The following is a 12,116-nucleotide window of genomic DNA, read 5'->3' as shown; positions in this document are numbered from 1 at the left end:
CGAAGTAATCTCAGTGAAACATATAAGATTCTTTAGAGACTTAACAGGATAGACACTGACAAAATAAAAACTGATGTTAGTTTATGGTGCAAGGACTAGGTGGCACAGATTTAAGTTTTGGGCAAAGGATGCGGGGGAATGTGAGGAAGAACTTTTTTAGGCAGAGTGGTGATGGCCTGGAACTCAATGTCTATGAGGGTGGTGGAAGTGGAGACGATCAATGATTTCAAAAGGTAATTGGATAGCCATTTCAGGGAAATACACTTGCAGGGCTACGGCAAGACAGCGGGGAAATGGAACTGACTGGATTGCTCTACAGAGAGCTAGCATGGATTCTATGGGCTGAATGGCCTCCTTCTGTGCCCAATTACCCTGTTTCCAATATTTCCTGTTTTTATTTGTGTCTAAAGGAGGTGTGAATGGCAGAATCACGAACAGCTGCCACGCCAAGGCAAAAACAAGAGAAAAACAAGTGTAACAAAACCAACAGTGAGAAAGGAAACAAAATGGGGCCAAAGATTACAGTCTTAAATTGTGGAACTCATTGAAAAAATTAGGTGTTCCTCAAGCTTGTGCACAGCTTCATTAGAACAGTGTAGGAGACCGAGGAAAGAGCATGGTGGGCAATTAAAATGCAGTTTGCAAGTATTTCGTTCTTTCTTACTACAGATGCAAACTGATTTGCTGATTGCTTTATCTTGATGAGTTTCAGATTTGCCAGTATCTGCAGCGAAGGGTCATGAGGACTCGAAACGTCAGCTCATTTCTTCTCCGCCGATGCTGCCAGACCTGCTGAGTTTTTCCAGGTAATTCTGTTTTTGTTTTTTATTACTTTAATCTGGTTGTTCGTGCAATTGCATCAATTCGCATTGCAGGGAGGCGGGGCCAAAACTACAGTGGGCGGGGGCCAACATCGCAACCAATTGGCAACCAGAGCCGCGAGTGACGCATGTCGGGTGGATGCGCAGGCGTACAGTAGTTGTAGTTCCTCCAGCGCTCGGTCTTAATGTTGTAAGGGAAAAAGACTACAACTCCCAGCATAAGTGGCGCCCGGTGAAGTACGGCAGGATACATAAGAGTTTCACTTTGTGCTACTTAGTGTACATTCTTGGGGATAAAAGGCACTAAAATTATTAAGAAAAGAAATATGGTCTGACTAATCATTAATGGTGAGTAAGAGTGTTTTTGCTTTGGAAAATAAATAATCACGATAAATTAGCCGTGGAATTACTTATATGTGTTAGGGTGTTGGCCACTGGTATTCCGCTGGTTAAAGTTCAGATCTTGTACACTCAAATGTTTTATTATGGAGGGATTCATGGTTACTCAAAAGGGAATTCTATTTTCTTAAAGATGCCAGGCTCTCTTGAAATCAGTGTTTGGCATGCACCAGGAAGTAATTTAAAATAGTTCAATGGAAAGTGAATATTTCTGCTGTATCATGTTTGAAATGAAACATTTTATGTCCTAGCTTAGAAACTGGACTGAAATTAATTGCGTTTAAGATGCTTTACATTTAACTTTTAAATATGCACTAAGGACATGGAAACGTATTGGGTTGTCTTGGCAGTACATTTTTATGGGGCTGTTTATGCATAACTTCTCCGAGGCAAGTGAGAGGCGGCATTTGTTGAGGCATTAGTTTCAATATTGTTTCCATTTTGTAACGCCTTGGCAGATCGACTGATTGTGTAACAACTCTTAGGCTGGAACAGAAGGGCAAAGATTCCCTAAGTTATAATTCACAGACAACCTATTCCCTTAGTTGTTATTTCTTTTTAATTGGCAACAATTTCAAGAACTAAAGTCTTCACTCTTAACGACCTAGTCATTGATCCAAATTCGTATAAGCGTGTGTATTCATAGTCATCACTCCATAAACTTAAACTGAAGCTCATCCAAAGCTCTGCTGCCCATATCCTAAGTCCTATTTGCCTTGTGCTCGCTGATCTACATTGGCTCCTTGTCCATTAACACCTCGGTTTTAAATAGACCCATAGCCTCACACAATCCTCCCTATCTCTGTAACTTTCTCCACCCCTACAAACCCTCCTCACTCCTCAAAGCCTTCATGCCACAGGCACAAGTGTGATGGAATGTTCTCCCTAGAAGAACAAGGGAAGCAGATGTGTAGGAATGCCTCCACCTTTGAGTTCCACTCCAAGTCACACCCCATCCTGACTTGGAAGTATATCGCCATTCCTTTGTCCTGGCACTGTGCATCAGTGTCAAATTTTGTTCAGATGATTTTGGTAATCCTTCTGTGAAGCTCCTTAGGATGTTTTACCACATCAAAGATGCTATGTAAATTCAAGCCATTAATGAAATTATAATATATTCTGAATTTTATCTTTTAAAGCCTGCCGCTACGTGCTGAACAAGGTTGGCAGCGTTTTCAGCTGGAAGGAAAGTCCACCCTCTGCTGACCAATCCAAGGCACCAGGTAGCCAGGTCAAAGGTTAGTATCTCGTCATTCGCTAGGTGGGTTTCGTACTTTCGTACACAATGCTGTGTTAGCTGTTAACTGTATGGATAGTGCTAATCCAACTGCTGTACTGAGTTAGCACTCCTAATTTGTATATCTGCAAAGTGTTGACAGAATTGGATTTAGATGTGATAACTCCTACATAAAAAACGGTCATTATTCCATTCATTTTGAACTGATTATTGCCAATTGCAAAATCAAGGCTTGAATACTTTAGTTTACACATTGAATCGTACAATGCAGAAGGTGGTCATTGGCCTACGCTGGCTCTCACAACAAACTATTCAACTAGTCTTGCTCCCCTGTCTTTCTTCATAGCCCTGCAAATTTTTACATTTCAAGTATATATCCAATTCATTTTTGAAAGGTACTATTAAATCTGCTTCCATCACATCACCATTTCAGCCAGTGCATTTCAATTAATAACTCATAAGGTAAAAAGACATTCTCCTTATGTCCCTTAGTTTCAATAAAATTGGCAAAAGAAATGTGCTCTGGTTCAGGACGCTCTTCTCTTCATTTACTCTGATTTTGAAAACCTCACAATCTCCCCATGATTTTCTCTATTCTGCAAAAACAAAAAAAAAATCCTGGTTTTATAAAGTGTCCTTCATGATCTTGGGACTTCCTATATTGTTTCCCAGCTAATGAAGTAGTTGGAGAACACTCCCACTTCCACAGTCTCTCCACATAACTGAAGTCATTCATCCCTCGTACCATTCTAGTAAATCTCTTCTGCACCCTCTTAAAGACTTTGACATCCTTCCTAAAGTGTGGAGCCTGCCACCTCTCTTTCCTCCTTTAAGACACCTCTTAAAACTTATCCATCTCCCTTGATGCGCGTGATACACTGTAGTGCTACCAGCAGCTGCTCAAGCACCGAAACCCAGAGCTTGAGCTCTTCCATTCTGATGACACTTCCACACATGTTCCCACAGGAGTTCCCACATGACATAGGATGCACATTTGATGGGGCTGAGGTGTCTTGTCATACCTCTCTTTATTAGACTAATATCAAAATTTACTAGAAATAAAATTGACTTGTCCCTCATCTGGAGAAATAAAACTTACTAACAGCTCCTTCCCTTGGGCTGACATTACTTTAGGTGTTTTTTAACTCCCTCCCTGATGCTTATCTCCAGGCGGTCTAAGCTCAGGATCTCCTTACTTATAACTTGCATGTACGTCCGTTATCTTCAATCCAAGATAATGGCCTGCAGTGCCAGTGTGGCTCCTTGTAAATTAGGCCATATATGGGGAGGCAGTGATGTAGTGGCATTATCACCGGACTAGTAATCCAGAGACCCAGGGTAATGCTCTGGGGATCTGTGTTCAAATCCCACCTTGGCAGATGGTAGAATTTCAATTCAGTAGAAAATAGGAATCTGGAATTAAAAGTCTAATGATGACTATGAAACCATTTGTTGATTGTTGTAAAAACCCATCTGGTTCACTAACTTCCCTTTAGGGAAGTAAAACTGCCATCCTTACCTGGTCTGGCCTATGTGACTCTTAAAATGCCCTCTGAAATGGCCTAGCAAGGGCAATAAATGCTGGCCCAGCTAGTGACACCCCCATCCCATGAATGAATGAAAAAAAAAAATGCTTGAACCGCAGTTGGCTGTTACATTTTCACAATCCACTTCAAATCAAGAGTGAAGTTTGCAGCAGCTTGGTTTAGGGTGACTGCTCCAGTGGTCGCCATGGTCCAGTGAATGATTTATTAAACAGGAAAAAATGTCATTCCCAGTTTGCACAGTCTGCATGATTGAGCAACAACAGATCAATACAACAGCTACTTGCATTGTTATCAAACTTTTCATACAAACAAATGAAATGAACACTGAGCAAGAGTGGGAGAAAGCAGAGGTGAGGATAGGGAAACTGGATTATATGGCTGAGGAAGAGAATTTGGGTTATTTTTTCGAAATGCAAGGAAGGTGGCTAGTCAGAAGGAACTGGGTCGAGAGTTCTGGGGACAGGACAGTAATGACAGAAGAAATATTCACTTGAGCACTAAGTCTGAATGAGATACACATTTAAGTGACTATATTAGTTTGAAAAATCTTGTTAGAAGGAAATGATCATGAAGGGGAAAAAAAACTTGTATTTATATTCTGCTTTAGTGATATTGTTTATCCAGCACTTTGAGAAATCCCTAATGGATCACTGTTATAGTACAGTCGCTGCTGTTATGCAGGGAACTTAACTTTATTTGCCCATTTCTCTCTCTGCAGATGAAAAGTATGATCAGATAAACTCGTCAGCGGATTATGTCCTGTTGCCAAAGACCCTTCAAAAATCAGGGCCGATGATTCAGGAATGTGGATCCTGAGGCTAACGATTGCACCGGGCTAGCTGTTGGCAGTCCAGACCGGTGCATTATGGCCACTTCCTGGTAATGCAGTCTACCATAATAAATATAATAGCAATGAATGAAGATATGCTTAGCAACTCGCTGACTGGCGAGATGAGCATTTCTGAAAATACCTGCTGTGTTTCAAAGCTATCCAATTAAAAACAATTTGTGCTCAATGACAGAGAGCTTGTCTTCAATGTACAAACACACGAGTTAAAACGACTTGCATTTATACTGCACCTTTAACATAGTAAAACATCCAAGGTGTTTCACAGGAGCCCATTACCAAATAAAATATAACACCGAGCCACATAAGATTTTAGGACGGGTGACCGAAGGTTTAGTCAGCGGTAGGTTTTAAGGAGTGTCTTAGAGGTGGAGAAGTTTAGGGAAGGAATTTCAGAGCTACGCAGTTCAAATTATGGCTGGGGCAAAGGAAGTCAGAGAAACTGTAGGTTGTCTGTCAGTTGACGCTGGAGTTAGCATGTGAGGGACCTAAAACTGGTGAGTACCTTTGACTGAAATGGTTTGAACTTGAGAGTTCTAGATGTCGTAGTAAATGGTGCCAGCTGTGGCCCAATTGGTAGCATTTGAGCCAGAAGGCCATGGATTCAAGTGCACTTGCAGAGACTTCAGTACTAAATCCAGGCTGATACTTTCAATGCAGACTGAGGGAGTGCTGCACTGTCAGAGATACCTTTTTTTAATAAGCTGTTAAACTGTGGCCCCCTGTACCCCTATCAGGGAGATACAAAACTATTGGAAGAGGAGCAGGGAGCTCTTCCAGGAATTCTCTCTTTACGTTTATCCCTCCACCAACATCATCAAAACAGATTGCTTGGTCATTAGCACGCTGCTGTTTGTGGGAGGTTGGGCTGTGTACAAATAGGCTTTGTTTCATACAAGAATGACTAGACTTCCAAAAATAAAAGGTACTTCAATGGCTGTACAGTGTTTTGGGATGTCCTGAGGTTATGAAAGGAGCTTTACAAGAGAGATGTTTTTTTTTAAGCAAAATAAGTGTCTCTCCGCCAATCATCCTGCATTTGTTACACGCCTACATGTTGGAAACTCTATCCTTACATATTGAAACAGATTTCATGCTGTCTGATAAGAGCATTGTTTTTCAGAAATGATACTAATTGATAGGGCCTAAGGAACATGAAGCTGTCCAGCATCAAGTATTAATGACATGGGGATAGGGTGTCTGTCCCATGCGTTACGTGGGAAATGGGATGACTCACCTTGAGAAACAGCTGGATGCTAACTGGAAGGATGAGATCAAACAAGTCGACCTTGTTATCCAAACCAAGATCTTGTGACGGATTGGGACCAATTTGACAAAATGATTGGCATTTGCACAGTGTATTTGGTGAATCATGCACACACCAAGCCATGGCATAATTTTAAACAAATTAACAGGCACCACTCAAAATCTTTTAGCACAATCATACGAAGGAATGTTGTTGGTAAGAATAGCTTTTTATTTAAGACTAAAGTACAAGGGGAGCTGTCCAGGGTCTACTTTGCCAGAAGTACACCAACTCTCCTTTGATCTTACTAATAAAATGCTAAATTGCATTTCTCATGCAATTAAATAATCTCTGACAAAACTAAAACTTGTATCACTTCTTAAATATTTAAAAATATTTACACGTAAAAAAAGTTATTTTTCACTATGAAATCTTAAGGTGTGGCAAAGCATTTGTTCACACATTTCAAATAAACCTAGCAAAAAGAGGATCATCTCTCTATATCCAAATTTTCTGAAACCCTGTACCAGACACAAAGGCCTCACATGCAACGGGGTGGTTGACTGATTTGGTAAGCTTGTGATTTTCCATTCAGCACAGGAGGAGTCCAATCAGGCAATTGTGCCTCTTTGAAAGAGCTATCTAATTAGATCGACTCCTTCCTGCTCTTTCTCCCCTTCAAATATTTACCAATTCCTTTTTCAAAGTTTCTGCTTCGATTGCCCTTTCTGGCTGTGCATTCCAGATCATAACTTGCTGCGTTTAAAAAAAAATTCTCACCTCCTTTGGATCTTGCCAATTGTCTTAAATTGCTGTGCTCTGACTACCAAGCCCTCCCTTCACTGAAAATGGTCTCTCCCCATTTATTCTGTCAAAATGCCTCAATTTTGACTGCAATTTTCCACCTATTAATATCAAGGGATAAAATAAACTTCAAGCAACGCACCCATGAATCTTTGGTTAGTCATCCCCTTTGTGAAGTCCCATGATGGCACACAGAAGTGGGAGAAGAGGGGAGGAAGGTTGGGAATGATCTTCCCACTGGATGCTTTGGAATAAACAGATAAAAGTGCAATTGCTGAGTAAGTCTTGCCTGTGCTTTTTTTTGAACAAGCCAACTGCTGCCATGGAACAGAAAGCTCATTGGCCCTTAGTATATAGGCAGCTGTTCAACAGATTATTTTCATAAAGCTCTTAAAAGTTAAAAAAACAGCTTGTTCACAAATTTAAATCAGTGCTCAAGGTCCAATGTTGCTACTGCAGAAAGGATCACAATTGCTCAATTTCTCAAAGTTCAGATTTGAAGATGATTACTTCAGTTCACGGCTTGACAGGTTTAGAATTGAAGTCTCTATGTACTGACAAAGACAGGGAACATTTGCATCTTTTGCGTGAATGGAAGACCTGATGCAAGGAAGCTGCTGTGTTGCAAGTAATTTCACATAAAGTCCACTGTAGGTGACCAGCAATTGATAAGCCATTTCCTGTAATAAAGAAAAATAACAGAACTTGTAATAAAAATCATATAAAAATGAAATGAATCAAAGTAAAAATATTATTGATCACTAGCCTAGGCTCAGTGGCAACACTCCCAAGATTTCTCAATGTGTTGCACAGACAACAAAGTACTTTTGGTATAGTCACTTTTGTAATGTAGCAAATGTGGCAGCTAGTTTTCCACACAGCAAACACCCTACAAACAGCAATATGATAATGGCCAGATAATCTGTTTCTTAGGCTTGAATTTCACACTCGCCCACCGATGGGTTTTTAGGTTGGGGGGGAGGGGAACCCTTTGGCTTCCCGCCTGCTTGACCTTGCAGTGATGTTACGCTGGGGCCGGCAAGGCCTCTGACAGGCCACCCGCTCTTGCCCAAAATGAGACCCTTAAGTGGCCAATTCCGTTTCCTGCCCAGCCTAAATTTTTAGGCAGGCGGGAGGATTTACCTGGCGTGGAGGAACATCATCACCTGGAAGTTCCCCTCGGGTGGGCGAGGGTAGAGAGCCTCCATCAGATGCCCCCCTTCTGCCTTTGGGCACCCCCACCCCAGCCGCTTAAGGTCTAGTGGCCACTGGATGTCCCTCCCCTCCGGTCTCTCCCCCAAAATCTCAAAAACTTTCCACCCCACCCCAGGCCTTCCCTGCCCCCGTCACACTGGAAGCCCCAAAACTTACCTTGCCGTCCGGTCCTGGGACTTAGGATCTGGCATGCTGAAGCACTTCCTCTTCTGTCCACGGCAGCTCCTGTCGCTGCAGGGACTAGAGAGCTGACAGCCAATCAGATTGACCGGCAGCTCCCTAAGGCGGGACTTCCTCCAGAGTGAAGGGCAGAAGTCCCGTCTGCAGCCAGTCAATGCTTATTCGAGCGTGAAATGGCTGTGGGGCAGTCAGAGTTGGCGGGGATATGTTCTGGGAATATGTTCCGGGGATGTGACTCTTCGGATGGCGGGAAGGGAAACTCCGCGATCCGAAATATTCAGGCCTCAGTGATGCTGGCCAACAACTTATATTTATATATTTTCTTTTAATGTAATGAAACATCCTAAGGGGCTTCACAGGAGCATTATAAAACAAAATATGACACCGAGCCACATAAGGTGATATTAGGTCAGATAATTTGGAGCTCAATCAAAGGGGTAGGTTTTAAGGAGCATCTTGGTAGAAGTTAAGGCACAGGCAGCAGAGTTTTGGATGACCTCAAGTTTTTGGAGGGTAGAATGTGGGAGACCAGCCAGGATGCATGAGAAGTACTCGGAAACCTTAAGCATTACACAGTAAGGAAGGATGGCGTTGCAATTATTGTGGATCAGCACTACTTTTGTGCAGCGATTTGAAAATTGGTACTTTACCGCAACGCAATAACTTGCATTTATGTGGCACCTTTAACGTAGATAAACATTTCAAGAACGTTACCCATCAAAATTTGACACCAAGCCACATAAGTAGAATTAGGACAGCTGACTAAAAGCTTGGTTAGAGATTGGTTTTCTGAAGCGATTTAAAGAAGGCAAGAGATGTAGAGAGGTGGAGAGGTTTACAGAGGGAACTCCAGACTTGGGCCTAGGCAGTTGAAGGCGCAGCTGGGGCACAGGAAATTGAGGATGTATAAGAGATCAAAACACTATAGTTGGTAATGCATTAATGTAAATACAATACCTGAGCTGTGCCTTTAGGCACCAGGCATGTCAATGTGTTGAAGACATGCTGTGTTTGTTGATTGCCATTGCTGCGAGAGTCCTCATTGTTGCCTGATAATAATGGAGTCTCTTCAGACTGTGCCTGCATGTTGTTCAGGGGACTGACTTGATTTGTTTCAATAACGATGCAGAGGTGGCCCAGCTTCTGATTCAAAAGGCACTGTTGATGAAAAACACTAACAGTTAAATGGACACAGTACATGAAGGATAAGGTGTTCCTTATTTGGTTACCTTATATAAAACAGGAACAGGCCTTTCGAATCTGTTCTGCCATTTGATTAGATCATGGTTGATCTGTACATCAACTCCATTTACATGGCTTAGCTCCTTACCCAACAAAAATCTATCCACTCAACTTTGAAAGATCCAATTAACCCTTACATCCACAGCTTTTGGGGGAAGAGAGTTCTAGATTTTCACTACATTGTGTGAAGAAGCTCTTCGTGACATCACCCCAGAATATTCTGACTTAAAATGTGCCATTGTTCTGGACTTGTCTCACCAGAGGAAATAGTTTCTCCCTATCAACCCTATCGATCCTTTAATCATCTAAAACACCTCAGTGAGATCAATCGGTAGCCTTCTATACTCATTTACACTTGAGTAACTCTTCTAACACAATTTTCTTCACTCTCTGCCTTTCTCGCCTTCAAATTCAATGTTGCGCTTCAAAAGCGTCAATAATATAAAAAAAGCTGTTCAAAGCAAAGTGCCAAATGGAATGTTAAAAGTGTGCTGTAATTGAATGTTGGCACAGATTCTCTGGCAAGCCCACTAAATGCTGATTCAGCTGCTCGGCTGGACCGACTTGCTGAACAAGCAGCGACAGAAAAAGAACAAAAAAGGCTGGACAGAGAGGTGTGAAATAAATCAGTCAACAGCCTGAAGCAGGCATAAAACAACAGGATGGAGATGGATGCTCTTTTATCATTCCCAAGGTAAAAAAAAAGTTGTCTTCATTTGCAAGAGGAAAAATAAACCAATCACTACCTGAAGTCCAGAACGTGTCTGATGTCTTTCTTCCAGGAGGGAAGTGAGTCTCCTCTCACACTCCTTAACATCAAAATACATGAAGCAGAGCTGATTGTTTGTCAAGGAATAAAAGCTGCTACTTGTTTCACCTGTATCAATATGGATTATCCACCAACATACAAAATCAACTGAAGAAGGATGTGGTTCAGCTCATTTAATTTACTCTTCCCAGTTTACTAACTCTGTCAGTGGCTTATCACAGCTCTGTAGCATTCACTTGAAAGTGGCAACTCTGTCACATCCAAGGCAGGGACACCCGTGAAATCATTGAATGATACAACACAGAATGAGGCCTTTCAGCCTATTATGCCTGCATCAGCTCTAACGTCTACCCAATTCGTCTAACTTGACCACTCTTTCATCATAGCCCTGCAAACCTTTACTTTATAATTTATATGCCCAGTTCCCTTCTTAAAGTTATTATTGAATTTGCTTCCTTTCAGGCAATGCATTCCACATTATCATAATTTGATATGTTAAAAATAAAGTCTCCACATCTCATCTCAGCTTCTTTTGCTAATTACCTTAAATCTGTGTCTTCTGCTACTGGAAAGGGATTTCTCTTATATACTCTATCAAAACCCCACATGATTGTGGATAACTCTATCAAATCTCTCATAACTTTCTCTGAACTGAGAATAATCCCAGCTGCTCTCATCTTTCCATGTAACTGAAGACCCTCCCCGGTACCACTGTCCCGTTGTTAAGTGTCTCAAATTTTCTCCACTCAGCCATTACAGGATTAAATAACAAAGCCATTCTAATTTCTGAGAAGGATACATGAAGCATACTCATGCAATACTTTGTAGCATCCAATACTCCAACCAAAATGTTGTGCTTCATGAGGTTCTCATTGGCCCAGATAAGACGCATATCTGTGTTTACATTAATCTGTAAAATAGATTTAGTTACATTTTCAAAAGAGAACAACACTTCAGCCAGCATTTCACACTCTAGTCCAACATCAACTATGCTTTCTGCTAAATATTTCTTGTATTTACATGAGTTTGGGAACTAAGGGTTCAACCCTGTGAAAACCAAAATGTTCGGGCAATCTGTTCAATAATTAAAAGGAGGTAGAAATTACTATTGGTGGTTAATTCCCTGCTGTGTTTAGTGTTGGCCATGGATCAGTGTGTTCCACTCATGACCCAGAGTCAGGAGGTCAAAGGTTCAAGTCCCACTCGAGAGACTCGGGGTGCATAATCTAGGCTGGTGATGCACTGTCAGAGATGCTGTTTTTCAGATGAGATATTAAATCGATGCCTCATCAGCCTTCTCAGGTGGGTGTGAAAGATTCCACAGCCAGCAATTTGAAGAAGAACGCGGAGTTATCCTCTGATGGCCTGGTCAATATTTATCCCTCGATCAGCATCACTGAAGAATCATCTAGTCATTATCACATTGCTATTTGTGGGAGCTTGCTGTGCAAGCACTGTGTAACAGTGACAGTGCTTTAAAAAGTACTTCATTGGTTGTAAAGCACTTTGGAATGTTCAGAGGTTGTGAAAGGTTCCGTACAAATGCAAGTTCTTTTCTCTTAGTCTCTGCATCCCTTGCTGTGAAGGCAGGCGGTTAACTTGCTTCAAGCGGTGCTTCTACGAATTTCAAGTTCTTTTCGATTTGCTTTCTATGCCTACCTTACCTACAGGGATAAATCTAGGCATATACAAGATCAGAAGCCCCGTACGTGGAGGCTTGTCAGCACAAATCTGCTGCCCTAATCACTGAATGGTCAGCATTACAAATGTAACTTTGTTTCATTACAGTAATACCGCACCACACAAATA

The 12,116-nt window shown here is 41.6% G+C and overlaps 1 protein-coding gene and 1 long non-coding RNA gene across 5 annotated transcripts in view; one reads left to right on the top strand and one right to left on the bottom strand.

The window, feature by feature from the left end:
• Positions 1 to 932: 932 nt before the first annotated feature.
• LOC144695643 (uncharacterized) lies at positions 933 to 5,020 on the top strand. Its single transcript, XR_013579981.1, has 3 exons — positions 933 to 1,169; positions 2,360 to 2,458; positions 4,723 to 5,020. It is a non-coding gene; the product is annotated as an uncharacterized LOC144695643 (long non-coding RNA).
• Positions 5,021 to 6,307: 1,287 nt separating this feature from the next.
• tmem268 (transmembrane protein 268) overlaps positions 6,308 to 12,116 on the bottom strand; it is a 33,125-nt gene continuing 27,316 nt past the window's right edge. For all 4 annotated transcript variants that reach the window (XM_078566552.1, XM_078566551.1, XM_078566548.1 and 1 more), the window contains 4 exons: positions 11,107 to 11,217; positions 10,285 to 10,374; positions 9,254 to 9,454; positions 6,308 to 7,581 (listed from right to left, as the gene is read on the bottom strand). In XM_078566552.1, coding sequence (XP_078422678.1) covers positions 7,408 to 7,581; positions 9,254 to 9,454; positions 10,285 to 10,374; positions 11,107 to 11,217 — 576 coding nt within the window. In that variant the 3' untranslated portion in view covers positions 6,308 to 7,407. The remainder of the gene's footprint in view (positions 7,582 to 9,253; positions 9,455 to 10,284; positions 10,375 to 11,106; positions 11,218 to 12,116) is intronic.

Source organism: Cetorhinus maximus, chromosome 21 (assembly GCF_964194155.1).
Source record: "Cetorhinus maximus chromosome 21, sCetMax3.hap1.1, whole genome shotgun sequence".
NCBI lineage: Eukaryota > Metazoa > Chordata > Chondrichthyes > Lamniformes > Cetorhinidae > Cetorhinus > Cetorhinus maximus.
The sequence above is the reverse complement of the archived record's forward strand: the minus strand, read 5'-3'. Positions and strand labels throughout refer to the sequence as shown.